General features: G+C 45.4%; 1 protein-coding gene across 1 annotated transcript in view; it reads left to right on the forward strand.

Annotated features, from left to right (window-relative positions):
• Nucleotides 1-4,541: 4,541 nt before the first annotated feature.
• TMEM41B (transmembrane protein 41B) overlaps nt 4,542-16,552 on the forward strand; it is a 144,992-nt gene continuing 132,981 nt past the window's right edge. The window contains exon 1 of the mRNA XM_086955973.1: nt 4,542-4,801. Within this exon, the coding sequence (XP_086812099.1) occupies nt 4,726-4,801 (76 nt within the window). The 5' untranslated portion in view covers nt 4,542-4,725. The remainder of the gene's footprint in view (nt 4,802-16,552) is intronic.

A 16,552-nucleotide genomic window follows, 5' to 3' on the forward strand; every position in this document is an offset into this window, starting at 1 on the left:
AAGCAAAGCCAATGTTACAGATTCTTTCCCTATACTAACAGGACGAGAATACACATTAATAAAAGTCACCCTGAGATTGGATGGGAACTTGAGTGTGAAACATTGAAGGTCCATAGTTGGTGTAGGTACTTGTGTTACCATGCAACCCAGTTGTGATGCTACCAATATAGATAACCCTCCATAGGGTCTACCCCTTTCCCCCATAAGTGCCAGTTGGTTAAATGAAGCAAAACCCAGTCTTACTGTCTCCTCCCTAGCCCACGACTCCTGAAGTAGGCATATATTGTGTTGATCTATAAATGACCCCCAATCAGGGCAAGCAATTTTGTTATTTAAGCCTGCCACATTCCAGGACAGTATTTTAGCTTTATCCAGCTGCAAAATATCCCCCCCCCCCGGAGAGTCCAAAGGGCCAGGGGCTAAAGGAGCATAAGTAAACGTGTGGGAACCACCAGATTCATTTAATCTCTTATAGAGGGAAGTATCCTGTTCTAGTAGCTCTATGCCCTCCCCCATATGGATTATAGTCTGTCTCTGGGTCTGGGTTAGATCAAACAAAGACTCAGACGCCCGCATTCCAAATGTATAATTATTAGAAACTTCCGGGTCTCTCAGTCAATCTACGTCCTCCAAAGGGGCAAACTTATTTGCCACCTGAATATTAAATAAGGACGGGGCATTTATAGGCATCATATAAAAATCCACACACCAGCTACCACAGTCCCGGGAGGGATAAGCTTCGCCAACACTTTGGGAGGAGAGATAAAAGGAGTCCAAAGAAAGGGCTCTGATGGCAGTTTGTTGGCCCAAGGGGCGAGAGGGATAGGTTATCAATCTGCGGACAGCTTCAGGATACTTAAAATTAATAATCACACATTCCCCCGGGATTGTTTTTTTTTAGGGAACTATCCAAGCCACCCTACGCACCATCAAGAGCTCACTGGCCCATTTATTGGAGGAATTGTTTGTGCTTAGATAGCCAAAACAATATCTTATTTCAAAGGTCTAGTTAAGAGTCGTTTTGGCCATATTTAAGTTCAGGAATGCCTGCCAAAATAACTACATAAGATACTGCCGCTGGGGGTACATTAATAGTTGGAAGGGACAGTTTTTGTGTTTCCCTATGTGGGGGAACCCTGTCTCTATTGCCCTCCGTAGCTGTATTACCCATTTCCCCGTTGTGAATTGGGTTTGCCCCTATGCGCTGATTTTGTTTTGGCTCCTCCCTCCTTGCTTTGAGATGGAGCTGGGCTTGCCCAGTCAATTGAGGGGTGATCTTATCTACCCTTTCAATAGTGGAAGCTACTTCTTTAGAGTTTACTGGAGCCAGGGCCGGAGTAATTACTGGGCAGAATTGAATTTGTTGGATCTCAGTAGGATTCTGGTAAATCTCAGCTCTTACCTGGTTACTGAGTAGTGGGTTTGTATTAGCACTCTGCTGCTCGATAGCCTGCATTTTACCCACACTAGCCACTAGGTTTTGAACTTGGCAAAAAGTGGGGCAATCTCTTCCTTCACAATGGTCCTACATTGAGTGAGAAGATCCGATAGTAATACTTGGACCCAAGATGGATATAGTTGGGATGCTGGAAACACGTCATTACTGCCCATGCAATTCTCTACTCTGGGACCATTTGAAGTACCTTCTGCATAGCCCTCCTCTGCCTTTTTCCCCTTGGACCCCCCTAACTTTGCCCTGTTTTCTCTTCCTATCGCTCTTAGATGTTTTGAGTGTTTTGGCAGTAGCCTCTCCAGCAGGTTCTGTATTAGATGGAGACATTAGCACTGAGTCATACAAAGGGGGGCATTAAAATACAGATGATTCAGAGGCGTTTAGGGCATTAGCTGAAGTCGATGTTACCAAGGGTGGAAAGTCAGGAGTAAACGTCTTTCCGTGAGTTCAATTTCCGTAGTAAATACCCCAATCGCCTTTTGTAACATTAAGTCAATTGCTGTAGGCAGGGTTACTGAGGAGGTATCTGGGTTAGTGCGAGGCCCTTTAACAGTACATGCACGCTTTCTTTGGATGCAAGCAGGAGCATTAGTTGTAGGCATCGTAAAAACAGTTTTACCTTGGACCCAAGAGCAGGTGTCAAGAGGGGTGGCCCAGCCCAGCCACCTCCGGTTAGTGACGGGCAAAGCCCTTGGCCCGGGATTCACCCGGGCACGTCCCGCGCTGCGGTAGCCCTGCTCCTAATTTAAGCGCCTCTTGGCGCACAACAATGGCGCCTCCTCCGCGCCTCAAGGGACTCTGGAAAATGGAATCCCTGGCACTGGTAGTCCCTTCACAGTCCACACACAAGCTGTTACTACGGGGCAGGCAGGGTGCAGGAGGTACCGTTACAGCCCCCTCGAGCTGTTAGCAGGGGGCAGGCAGGGCGCTGGAGATTCCATTGCAGCCCCCACGGGCTGTTAGCAGGGAGCAGGCAAGGCGGCAGAAAAACTCTGGTTCTGTGCAGGGACCCGCGCTGCGGGAGCCCTGCTCCTAATTTAAGCGCCTCCTGTCGCACAACAATGACGCCTCCTCCGCGCCTCAAAGGACTCTGGGAAATGGAGTCCCTGGCGTTGGTAGTTCCTTCACCGCCCCCACACAAGTTTTTACCACGGGGCAGGACAGCGCCCTCAAGCTGTTAGCAGGGGGCAGGCAGGGCGCTGGAGATTCTGTTGCAACCCCCACGGGCTGTTAGCAGGGAGCAGGCAGGTCGGCAGAAAAACTCCGGTTCTGTGCAGCTCTGTTACTTTCTGGGTGATAGATGGATGTGGTTTTATGTGTAACACCATTCCTTTCCAAGTACTTCCTAAAAACCTCAGAGGTGAACTGCGTACTATTGTCACTTACAATGTATTTGGGTAAACCTTCCCTCGTGAAAACACCATCCAGAAATTTGACAATATTGCATGCATCAATCTTGTGAAGTATGTCAATCTCGGGCCACTTAGAAAAGTGAACAACAAGTAGTACCACATACACTTGTTCTCCACGATCCCATATGAGCCCCATAATGTCAATGCCAACCCTTTCCCAGGCCATACCGTGGCAAGATAAAGGCTGCAAAGGGGGCTTAAGAGTGACTTGTTAGAGTTTTCACACTGCACACAATTTCTTACTTTCCTTTCAATTTCTAAATCACATCCTGGCCACCAGTACCACTATTTACCTCTGTGTTTGGTTTTATTTATTCTAAGGTGTTCCTCATGGCAAATTTTCTTTTTTCTGTCTCTCAGCACTTCAGGAGGGACCACCTTCCGTTGGCTCAAAATTAGTCCGCTCTCCACTGACAACTCGTGTCTAAGTTCCCAGTATGTCCTTAACTCTTTTCTAACAGTTTTCTTGCTAGGCCACCACCAAGAATAAGTTTGCTTACATCTTGTAAAATGTCATCCTGTTCAGATGCTTTTAACCACATCTCTCTGGAAATGCTTGGAAATTCTGTCTACACAGAATTCTTTTTCCTTACATTCAACATCACCACAGTCTGGGAGGGGTAAACGGCTGAGAAAATCTGCAACCACATTCTTAACTCCGGCAAATACCGTACCTCATAATTGAAGTCCAACAATCTTACTTACATGCGTGCAAGTCTAGGTGATGCGGCATACAACCCTTTTGTGGTAAGTACTCTGGTGAGGGGTATGTGGTCACTGCGCAGAATAACTTTCTCCCCAAATCTACTGGCTGAAGTGTTCCAGACCCCGATGCACATGCTAGTGCTTGGCACTCTATAACCGAGTACCTTTCCTCCGTAGGAGTTAATGAGCGTAAAGCAAAAGCAATGGTGACCTCCCCACCTATTTCAATGTTTTGCCTGAGAACAGCTCCGATGCATCTCCCGCTGGCATCAATACAATTCAAAAAGAATAAATCTGTAACATCAAGAAGTGTCATGTCATTCTATAAATTAAAACGAATACCGGTTTCCGATCTCCCTTTCTGTTTGCAGTTTGAACTGTCTGCGCACATTTACACTTCTTTTTTTTTTTTATTTCAACATAAGGCAAGCAGGCACCATGGCAAGGATTGTTTACATCTCTGCTATTCGCCTATGGTTTCACAGCACAGGCGAGTCCCTGCTTTATACTTAAACTGAATCACTACAGCTCTCGGAATTAACCGTCCTGGTCCGATTATTTTTTCAGAGAAATTAGGGGAACAGTTCAATCTTTCACCCTATACACATACTTCAGGGTGGTTTAGGATGACCACTCCATAATTGCAGGAATAGCCCAGCTGAAGTCATCAGATGACTTCAGACTTTCCTTTTTGACCTCGAACGGAGACTTTCAAGTGTAAGAACGTTCAAATGCTTTTTTTTTTTTAATCACTGAACCACACTACGTTTTTGTAAGGTATACTGACGCGCATTTCCTCTACAGCACATGAATCAAACTTCATGGATGGTGTAAGAAGCTATTCCATCGCTCCCGAGTCCCGAACCTATCTCCAATACAAGATCGCTGACGCACAACAATGAAGCTTAACGCCTCCTGATGCTCTCGCGTTCCCTCCTCTGTGACGTCAGGTCAGGACTTCGGCGCACGCAGCGCGCATGGACGTTGTGGGTCTAGTTGTACGCTGGAGGGGTTGGTGTCATCATGAGAGGGAGGAGCTGGAGTGGGAATAGGAAGTGAGGCCGGAAGTGCCTGACAGCACCGGCTCCAGTGTGGACTTAGTGAGCCTCTCTAGCTGCCCTTGGACCACGGTGATCCCGCAGCAGCGAAGAGGAGATGGCTGGAACTCAAGTACAGGAAACGGACCGGAGAGGGGAGACGCGGCATCAGGACTCCGAAGACCTGATTAAAGGTGACTCAAGTCTGGGAGACCTGCAGTTCTTTCGCTTTAAAACCGATACAATTAGATACCCGTCTAGGGAAGGAGACAGTGAGCATTAGTGACCGCTCTCTAAAACCTTCCTCAGAGAAATGATGTAAGAACACTATGTAACCCCTCTCCTCTAACGTACATAACAACAACTTGGCCAACTGTTAAACAAATCTTCGACCCCCGTCTTCTCGTTGTGTCTTTCAAACGTAAATTCACGCCGGATTGTCTGGATGCCTTCTCCAGCCACTGCTTACATCTACCTAGACTCTTCCGTTCTCATGAACTTCCCAGCTTTGTCACCCTTCTCTAGTATTCCAAGTTTTTCCACTGCCACTTTTATCTCACCAGCTACCTCGTCCCACGATCTAAGAATGATATTTCAGAGTCTCTGCAAATTGTGCTAAATGCTCATGCCTCATCTGGTTGCCTTCTTTAACCTTGATGTTGCCAACACCTTTTAATTTCACGTACTACCCTAATCCCTTCAAAGTACAAGAAATACTCCTGTTCTCCTCTTCGACCATATAATGCCGTTACTATCTTTCCTTAAACTTTCTCTGTCACACTCTTCCCAAATCAGACCCCTTTCTCAAGTCAGACGATCCCCTGTGACAGCAACTGCCTGCTGGCTTCTCATGCTCCACTACTTAAACCAAATTCTTCAAACAATCTACTCGCCCTTCATCTTTTGCTGCAGCAGTAAAAGAGGGGAGTAGTATTTAAGACACGCTTTATCAATTTTACAGACCTTTTAGATTCCTTCTCGAACCGATACACAAGGGCACAAGTCCTGAAAAAAGAAGTGAGGACACTAACCAGATTAGGCAGTATGCAAGTTAATCAGGACGCGTGCAATCACAGCGCGTGATGTCACGGCACGTGACATTGCTCGTCACATTACCGGAAGTGACCTCACTGAAAGTGACATTGCAAGAAGTGACATCAGATATTAAGACCTCAGACATGTTTATTGGGTATATTATGAGCACATTTAAGCGCTTTATGAGATTTAACGTTGGGGTTGTGCCAAAAATAGCACAATCCCAAAGCAAAATCTGGGCCTCAGCTAATACATTAATTTTTTTAAACCAAGAAATTGGCAACAAGGAGAAGCATTGTAGTAGATCTGTCATGCTTAATTTGTTGCAAAGTCTACATTTGAAAATATTTGATTGGCTTAAGGCATCTGCTGTGAAGGTGCCCGGTACATCTCAGGGAATAGTAATAATGAGGTGTTAACTCTGGTGGTTAATGACCTTGCTTGAGAGATCTGTGTTTTGTAAGTCCCAGATTTAAATCAAAGTAGCGGAGAAGGTAATTGTGTCTCCTGCAAAGCACATCATCTAACACACTGATGACAGATTTGAATTTTATGTTGGTAGTAAAGCGGGTTATTGCTTTTAACACAGAGATCTTTTTGTTACCTGCAGTTCATTAATTGTAATCCTAAAAGACCACAGTGAGTTATGAAGGACATGTCACTCCTACACCTTGTAACCTTCACTGTCTCATGTAACTCATCTTGTACATTGATTTACACATGTACATGACTTAATGTCAATCTATAATGTGTATGTTACCTAAAGAGCTCTGACACCTTCATTGGGTTGCATAGCGCTATAGAAGAAATACAATTGTGCGATTGAAATTATTTGCATAAATACTGGGGCAGGCCAACACATCTGACATTCTTACAGTGCATGCATGAATCTCTTATATACAGGGACTGAACAAAGGCAAAAGTGAGCCTCTCTTAAGTAGATGTGAAGAGATAACAAGCTGTGTGCCTTTGTTTCCCCTCCATGGCATTTACAATTAAGTGTGAAGTTCCAGGCCGCCTCCAGTCAGGATATTCAAACAAAAGGAGGCCTGGTGGCCCCTTGACTTCAGTCCAGCTGGAGGTGTAAAAAAGCTCCCTCGCTGCTAGCATGCTGCTGCTGGGAATCGAAATCGACAATGTGCAGGCGCTGCTGAACGTGTCTCGGTGTCTGAAAATGACACAGGAACATTTTCAGCATATTTCTGTGGGGACCAACTTCTTGGCAGGGGGGACTGCGTCCACCCTTTGAAACGAGTGGGTGGACGCAGTGTACTTGCGGGGATCCTCGACTTGTGTCCTGCGATACACCCACTTCCTCTCACTCAGTTTAAAAAATCACCAGCATACTTTTCCACTCTCTCTCGGTATGCAAATGTAAAAAGACTGCAGTAGATGCTGACGAGAACGCCCTGTAATGCTTTTGTCGGATGGGAAAGGTGAGAATTTGAGAATAAGGTTAGTGTGTGGCATAAGGAACATGAAAGAGCCCAGCTTGTGGTTTGGCTTTTCCCTCAGTGGTTCTTCTACAGGTACTATTGTTTATATTTTGTTTCTCCAAGATGCAGGCCGCAGGCCCGTCTTGTATTAAAGTCACAATCTGAGCACACTACAACGTCTTGTCGACCGTTCGTACTTATAGATCTTTTTGTTGCACTCAATTGTGTATCACTTCTCTTCCTGTCAGCCTGGTCTGACCTCTGATAAAGATTTCTCCTAATTATGCCACTCCCAAGTTGTCTTGAGTAGTAGCATTGCTCCCTTTCCTCCCTATTTACCACGTTGCTTGCACGTGCCATCTCGTTTGCTTTCCCAGACCCCATCATTTGGATTATCGCACCCAAACATTCTTGCTCCATTTACACATTCTCTTCCTTAGCGTCTGCTGTCGTGCTGAACTTGCCTGCCTAAGCCCCCGGCCTCACCCACCCAAACCCCCGGCTCGCCTTAGTGACTTGTAACGGCGGAGGGGCTGTTGGTGGCTGTGGCTGGGAGTGGAGGACCGAAGCAGCGGGGAAATACAACGCCCGAGTCGGGTTTCCAGTGCCTGGTGGAGACGGTAGGAGACAGCTCAGAGGCACAGTTGAGGTAACAAGCGGCGGACTTTAGGGGAAGCTCAGCTGAGGGAGAGAACCGCTTGTACCAGCGGGACCCAGGGGGGCAGTCTGAGAGAAGGCTCGGTTTTGACCGGGTGAGGTTTGCGACGAGGCCCCGGTGAGCCTCTTACTCTTACCTTTACTTGTAACTTGGTCGGCCTGACATCCTGGCATACGGTATCTTTTCCTCTGGCCCATTAGCTCACTGACCCCACTAGTCCGGCCTCCAACTCCTGCATTGATTCTGGATTTCCGAAAAAGGACTTTGTACCCAAACCTATCTCCGTGAGACGGACCGGGGATAGGAGACTCAAGCGAGAGTTGGAAAGTGTGGAGGCACGGAGGATCCCGCAATGTGAACTTGCACTTGCTCCTTTGCATTCAGGCAAACCTATAGCGCATAAGGGAAATGCCTCCAGAAGTGTAATCATGTGGGGTTAAATAGGGACTGAAAGCCGTTGTATCAAGAAAGCACAAAAAGGACCAGCATCAAAAGACGTAGGAGAGTGCTAGTAAAAACTGCACTAAAAACTGTGATAGTAAAAACTGCTCGCGGCCCCCGCTTAGCGGGAGCCGCTCGCAGCGGTTCAAGTTTGCCTGCCACCTGGGATTGACTCCTGCCTCGAAGGGAGAGAGGGAGCACAGTGGGACTCCCAACACCCAGGAGCCCCCGCAGCCAACACCACCGCGCTCCTCTCCCTGCTGCTTCAAAACGTGAAGTGAAAAAAGGTGACACAAGGAAATGTAAAACAAGTGCTGAAAGTCACCTGAATACCGACGGAAAGAGCGGTGCTTCATCTTCCCCTGAGCCGCTGCCAGGTGGGGTGAGGCCAGTCTACCTTACAGATCAAGTGATCTATACTGACTGTAAGGGCACTCGGATTATTCAGGTGACTTTCAGCACTTGTTTTACATTTCGTTGTGTCACCTTTTTTCACTTCACTTACTATTATTTTTACACTGTGCAGTAGCTCTAATTGTTTAGTCTTGGTCCTGATGAATGCAAGGACGTAATAGTCCCCAGATTGTAGAAACATGTCGACCACCTCTACCTCAGGCAGTCTACATAATCAGACTGCTTAAGGCCGCACATATTTTTAATCTTGGTGTATAAGGCACGCATAGAATAAATATTATCTTGTGCCTTTTCTAAACCAATTTTAACACGCTCTTTTGTCTTGGTTTCTTTCCTCACTCACTTTTTCTTGCACTGCACACCCCAGTCCCATATATTTTTGTCCACTCAGTATCATCGAGTGGTAGACCACACTGTTAGTGTCCATAGCCTCTGAGGGACCCCCTTACCACCGGGTTGACCTCTGATTGTGCCACTATTTTTCTCAGACGGGTGGTTCGGATAAAATCCCAAATGATGAAGGGCGGATCCGAATGGTGACTGATGGGTAATTTCCTCATCCTTTGAGAAATTCCTGTGTTGCATTGATTTAGTGGTGTGGGTGTCTTGGGTAATTTCTTTACACTCATGGGCGCTTTTTCTTGAGACCCTCTTGATCCTTAACCACTTCATAACTACCCCCATGAATATACGGCCTTTTTAATCATTGTAATTATGTTACTCTAAGTCAAATATCCCTTTAAAGGTCACCCACACCTACCCATTGGTGTGATGAACTCAATCATTGGACATTGCTTTGGTTTCCCCTGGTCAAATCAGGAATTCTTGTGTTTCTGTTTGTCAGTTCTGATATGATAAAGTGAGATACCAATTATTGGTTATACATAAATTGTTACAAAATCACCTAAGATGTATCAAAGTTACGATTCAATCTTCTTTAAAGGTGTAATACATATAATATGTACTAAAGCTGCATTTTTGCTTCTAATGAACCATGATAATAGATCAAATAATATGTTTACCGCTCACTACGGTAACTAGACATCGATTGTCTGCCCCCTCATTTACATTTACATTGTTTATACATTTTCAGATACTGTAGTGCACCCTGTTTTTACCCTGTCCTGATGAAGACCCCGATGTAAGGCAACAAATACGCCTACAAATGTAGCGTGGGGTCGAAACGTCGACGGCTACTTCACCCTCTTTTCAGTTGACACGCCCGCATTAATTTGGATACATCTGATATTTGATATTTTGATATTTATGGGTATTTGTATAGCGCGAGCGTTCGCCCCCAGGGGAGCATCATGGCGCTGGGCGAGTTACAGAGGAATAACTGAAAAAAGTGTGGTGAATGGAAAATAAGGCTAGATGGCAGCCAGGACAGAGGAGTCTGGTAGTTTGTAGACCCATGTCTTGAGAAGTTTCCTGAAATTATTCTCATTGTTAATGGCTCTAAGGTCAGCGGGTAATGTGTTCCATGCTTTAGCTGCCAGAACATTAAAGGATTTTCCTCCTCTGGTCTTATATTTAAATCTGGGAATTTGAACAAGGTTAGTCCCAGAAGATCTCAGGCAGCGCGAAGGATTATATCGCTTGAAGCGGTTAGCAAAGTAACGGGGTCCTGTGTTTTGCATGGTTTTGTGGACTATAAGAAGCAGTTTGAAAAAGATTCTTTTATGCAGTGGCATCCAGTGAAGTGAGTTCAGGGCTGCAGATGCAGATGACCTTCTGGGGAGTTGTAGTACTAGTCGGGCTGCAGCATGTTGTAGGCTCTGCAACTTCCTGAGGGTAGATTTTTTCACCCCGGCCATAAGGCCGTTGCAGTAGTCAAGTCGGGAAAGTAAAAGGGCTACCGCGACTGACTTTCTGGCTGCAATTGGGAGGAAATCAAAAAATTTCCTCAAGGATTTTATTAGTCCAAAGCATCGACCGGCAGTGATCTTAACGTGGTCGTCAAAGGTGAGGGAAGAGTCAAATTGTACGCCCAGATTTCTAGCTGATGTAACTGCACTAGGAGGGGCCTCGGATCCTGTGGGCCACCAATCTTTAGGGGAAAAAGAAGGATTCTTGCCTATTGGGATGATCTCTGTCTTTGCACTATTACATCTAAGATGATTGGTGTTTAGCCATCCAAAGACATCAGAGAGGCAGTTTTTGAAGCGGAGCTCTGCGTCCGTACGCTGTTTGTCAATGGTGACGACCAATTGAGTGTCGTCAGCGTAGGACGTGACCAGAATCCCATGTGATTCTATCACAGCTAAGAGGGGTGCCATGTAGATATTACAAAATAGGGGGCTCAGTATGGACCCCTGGGGCACTCCAGATGTAATTGGCTTTTCGCAGGAGAGATATGGTCCTAGTGCCACAGTCTGGGACCTATTTGATAGGAATGATGAAATCCAGGCCAGAGCTGAGTCTGTCACGCCAATCTCTCGCATTCGATTGATTAAGATAACATGCGAGATGGTGTCGAATGCCGCTGTGAGATTCAACAGGATGAGGACAGCTTGCTTGCCCTCATCCTGTAGGAATTTAATAGAATCAGCAAGCTCGATCAGAGCAGTTTCGGTCGAATGACCGGAGCAGAAGCCCGATTGCTGTGGGTGCAAGATGTTATGGGCTTCTGTGAAGGTTTTGAGCTCCTCGTGCACTAGATGCTCCGTGACTTTGCCCAGGAAAGGAAGTAAGGAGATGGGCCGCATATTAGTCAAGTCTGTGGATGGTTTATTCTGTTTTTTCAACAGAGGTTTGACAGTAGCCTTCTTCCATTCGGCGGGTACAATTCCAGATTCAAGGGATTCATTAATGATTCCATTAATGTGAGGATTGACTGAATCAATCAGATGGTGAAGGATGATTGGAGGACAGGAATCCGTGGGTGCTCCTGATTTACAGGCACGGATTGCCTTGCTTGTCTGCTGCAGGGATACTGGTTTAAAATTGGAGAGAGGAGGATAATTGACTGTAACTTGTGCGATGGTCGTCGGAGGTGGAGGAAAGTCTTTCTGAATGTTGACAATTTTATCAACAAAGTAGTCTGCAATTTGGTTGCAGAGACTCTCTGAGGGGGGTATGTCAATGGTAAGAGCTTTCGGATGGGTAGAGGACTTTACTATGGTGAAAATGGTTTTTTGGTTTTGGCGCGCTTCCATTATGAGATTAGTAAAGTAGTCTTTTTTAGCTGCTTTAATGTCAGAGAGATATACTTTCCTCTGTTGGACATAGCGTATTTTGGAGGCCGTGTCATATGTTTGTCTCCAGTGTCTTTCTAGTCTCCGACATTGGAGGTGGCTATCTGCTAGGGTCTTGGTGTACCATGGGGCATTGGGTTTTTTCTTCTTGGGTCCCTTTCCTTGGTTATTTTTGAGTTCAGAGTTAACCGCAACTGTTTGGTGCATCCAGGTGTGGAAGTTGCATGAGTCAACTTCGACATCTCCAGTTAGCGTAGGGGGAGGGGGTAGTGGTTTTGGTTCAAGCTGAATTCGTTCAGCCACCTTCTTCCAATTGACTGTGAAGGCGGCTTGGGTATGTCTAGGGCTGGATAAAGGAGCAGTAGGTGTCGTGAGGTCAAAGGGGATGAAAAAATGATCGGTCCAGATTAGGGGCAATGGAGGGGAGGTGGAAAGGGTAGAAATATTAGAACAGATGCCATCAATGGTATGTCCAGCACTATGGGTGGCCATGTTGATATGTTGGAAGAGTCCAAAGATATCCAAGGACTGTAGAAAGGAGGTGGTGTGGGGGTCAGTGGATGATTCCATGTGTAGGTTCATATCACCAAGGAGCATAAAGTTGGGATATTGTAGCATGAGTGCACCGAGGGCCTCATCCAAGGAGTTGAGGAAAGAGGAGGGGTTGCCCGGGGGACGATAGAGGAGTCCAGCCGAGAGAGAGAACGATGCATTAATTTTAATTAAGAAACCCAAGCTTTCAGCGTCTTTAAGATGGTATAGGTCGAATGTGTGGCAAGGGAATGTGTCCTTAATAATTAATGCTATCCCACCGCCTGGACCTGAGGGTCTATCCCTCCTGAAAATAGTATAACCTGGGGGGAGGGCAATAGCAAGGTCAGGGTTGGAGGATTCATTAAGCCAACTTTCCGTGATAAACAAGGCATCCAGCTCTTGGTTTATTATTAAATCTGTGTCAATAGAGATTGCTTTAAGTACTACGGGATATGTTATGATCCCCCATTTTGGCTCAGGGATCTGAAGCCTTTGAAATTTAACTGCATTTCGAATGAATTTCGATACTTATAAGTTGTCACTAACTTTATCCCTTCACTGTCCTTTTCCCTCACAGCATCACGCTATCCCACTCCCAATTTCCTTTCTTGGGGCACTGTTATTTACCAAGTAATTTGGTCCATTCAATGTGATTAATTTACAGTGTTTGTATTTGATTTTACTTTCTGTAATAAATTCAAGGAAAGATACACTGTTCTACAGGGACCCTTTCTTTATACACCATAGAATTGGGTTAGGTCTTGTAGTTCTAGGCGGATTGAAGATCATACATTTTGTTTTAAGCAAGTTGATCTACAGTCCCCGAGCAGTACAGAATTCTACAAAGCCATCCAATGTTCGCTGGATGCCCATTGGGGATCTAGAAAGCAAGAGAGTATCATTGGCGAACATTATCGCCGGTACCCTGTTGCCGGCAAGCTTAGGCGCGTCATTGTTCTGGACTTCATTTAGATTACCCCATTCACATAGAGGCAAAACAGGGTCGGTGCAAGCACGCAGCCCTGCCTTAACCCCCTGTCAACTGGGAATCTGGATGACAATGCACCGCTCTTCCCGCATCTAACTGGGGCAAAGTTAGCCTCATGTAGCCTCATCAGGACAGAAAGGAGATGGATGGGGATGCCCTTCTCGAGAAGGACACTCCAAAGTTTCCCCCTAGGTACAAGGTCAAAGGCAGAGCGAAGGTCGACGAATACCATATAGAGGCTGCCACCCTCTATTCGCACCGTTTTCCAATGCAGAAGCACTAGTCGGAAAATTTGGTCCACGGTGGAGGTATTCTTCCTAAACTCTGCCTGATAGGGGCTAAGTATTGCAAACTTCTCCATCTAGTCCTATATCTGGTCCAGAATGAGTCTCGCAAAGATCTTCTGAGGGACATCAATAAGGCTTATAGGTCTGTAGTTGGATGGGAGCAGAGGTGAGTGTAGTGCACCCTGTTTTTACCCTGTCCTGATGAAGACCCCGATGTAAGGCAACAAATACGCCTACAAATGTAGCGTGGGGTCGAAACGTCGACGGCTACTTCACCCTCTTTTCAGTTGATACGCCCGCATTAATTTGGATACATCTGTGTCAATAGAGATTGCTTTAAGTACTACGGGATATGTTATGATCCCCCATTTTGGCTCAGGGATCTGAAGCCTTTGAAATTTAACTGCATTTCGAATGAATTTCGATACTTATAAGTTGTCACTAACTTTATCCCTTCACTGTCCTTTTCCCTCACAGCATCACGCTATCCCACTCCCAATTTCCTTTCTTGGGGCACTGTTATTTACCAAGTAATTTGGTCCATTCATTGTGATTAATTTACAGTGTTTGTATTTGATTTTACTTTCTGTAATACATTCAAGTAAAGATACACTGTTCTACAGGGACCCTTTCTTTATACACCATATAGCGCCTAGGTCCCATGTGGATTCCATTGGGTAAAAAACCCCCCTCTTTGATAAACTAACCCAATTCTAGGCACAACGAGACTTGAGAGGGTAAGCACTTTTGACTATCTGGGGGTCACCATCGTGAGAGCTTGTCGTGGGGCCCCAGCAAACTAAATCACAACTAAAACTGGCCCAACTCTCAGGTGGTATTCCCAGACTATCTAACATGTCCACGATCAAACCAGTTGGACCCCCTTTGGAGGTTTATAAAACACAAGCTAGGGGTGCTATTGTGTATGGGGCAAACTATGGGGACATTGCAATAGGACCAAAATCACCAGGGTCGAGAATAAATTCTTAAGACAGATGTTAGCACTTCCTCCTAGTACCCCGCTTCTTCCGCTAAGGCTTAATCTGGGGGATCAGGCCAATTGACGAGGATTTAGCCTTAAAACCACTTAGGTATTGGCGCCGGCTCCGGGTAACACCGGAGCTGATAAATTATAAACAGGAGCTCAAAGAAATACTTACTTGTACGAGCGCATGGAAAATTCCTTGGCTCACTTTCATAAAGAACGAATTCACATGGTTGGGAGTTCCTGTCTTATGGGCTGACCGGGAGAGGGGCTGTAACGAAATTTAGCGCACCATGCTTACGAAGGTATTTCGTGCTGATAACCTCAATGTGGCACTGTGCAATCCCAAAATTGGCTCTAGAACTGCTTCTTTCCTTATGGTTAAAGACTCATATCATTTTGAGCGACTTTTAGATGACATATATCCAGTTTTAGCCAGAAAATTGTATGTACAATGGAGGCACGGAGTGCTACGTTTACGAGCCTTTACTAGTAATTGGTCAACTGCTGCCCCGAAAAAATGTCCTGCTTGTGATTGTGATATGGAATCTGATTTACATGTCTTTTTTTTCTGTCCTGCGTATTATAAACCCAGGGAGTATTGACTCGTTCCTCTGTGCAAAAATCTTGGCTTCCGGTAATGCGCACAGGCACTCTGAGTTCTAAAAACTGACACAACTGGACCTACTGTATTCGCAATTTCTGGTAGCCATGTGGCACACGTGCACAATTTTAACTACTTGTGTTTAAGTCTGGCACGCCAGTTAAGTGACTTACTTTGTTTTCTCCAGTGTTTTTATTAGAACCTTATTTATTGTGCTAATTTTTGATGAGATTTGAAAGTCATTTGCAATGATTAAATGATGTCATCTAATTGTATCACTGTCACATTTTTTTGTGTGTGCTTTTATGGTATTTTACCGGAATAAAGATTTTATGAATTTGAATGTCTTCCCTAGCCTGTTGAAAAAAGAGGATCCTATTACCTTCCCTTCCTCCCCGCCTTTGTCTTTGGAACTTCGTACCACCATTGACTTCTTTTTTTTGCACTTTAATTCACGCTCCCTGTGTCACTTGCATGGACTTAATGACTTTTGATCTGTTGCCCTACCCGCCATTTTGTTGCTGTTCTCCGCCGATTCCTCCCGACCCAGACCCGCCATCTTGGTGAACCTTTTGTCCTTTACCCTTTTCCCTCGTCCCCCCACCACCTTGACGATCCTCAAACATTTCTCCCTCTTTCTGATTTGCCTTTTCTCCATCCCCTCGTATCCCCGCACCCTCTCATAACACTACTTTTGTCCCCCTCTACCTTCTCCCCCCCATTTTGATTTTCCCACTTCCCCTGTTAATTTCCATGCAACTGTCTTTTATTTTATTGTACCTTGACTGTACTCCTTGTCGTTTCCATGTAATCATTATGTAACTTATTTAAACTCTTAACTTGCAACTTGCTGTGGTGTATCCTAATGGAAAGCTCTCTGATACCTACGGGTCTAGCCAGCGCTATATAAAACTCATTAAATAAATAAATACCGGTCATCCACTACACCTTAATCCCCTCTCATCATTCCATAACCATGTAGCATTGGGGATGACTGATATTGAAATGTGACACTTCCTCATTACTGCAGCAACTGTTCGGGCCCTGCTCAACCGACTCTAAATCTGCCCCACCTCACCCTAATTTTTGTGAAAACTGTTGTAAAGTCCTCTTCATCTGACGGTTATAGTAGCATTTTCTGGCACCCTTCTATTCAGACCCCGACAGTGACTTCAGCTCAGCAAACTGCATGCATTTAACGTCTCATTCCGAATCTGCCTCATATACACCTTCTAGCACCAGGCTAGATGGCTTGTGATGCACAACAGGGCTCTGTATGCAAAGCACTCTAAATGGTGTTCATATTGGTCAATTGCCTTACAAATGTCTGGTACACCAACTTGTCTCCTGGCCACTACGTGTCTCC

Source organism: Lissotriton vulgaris, chromosome 2_1 (assembly GCF_964263255.1).
Source record: "Lissotriton vulgaris chromosome 2_1, aLisVul1.2, whole genome shotgun sequence".
Lineage (NCBI taxonomy): Eukaryota > Metazoa > Chordata > Amphibia > Caudata > Salamandridae > Lissotriton > Lissotriton vulgaris.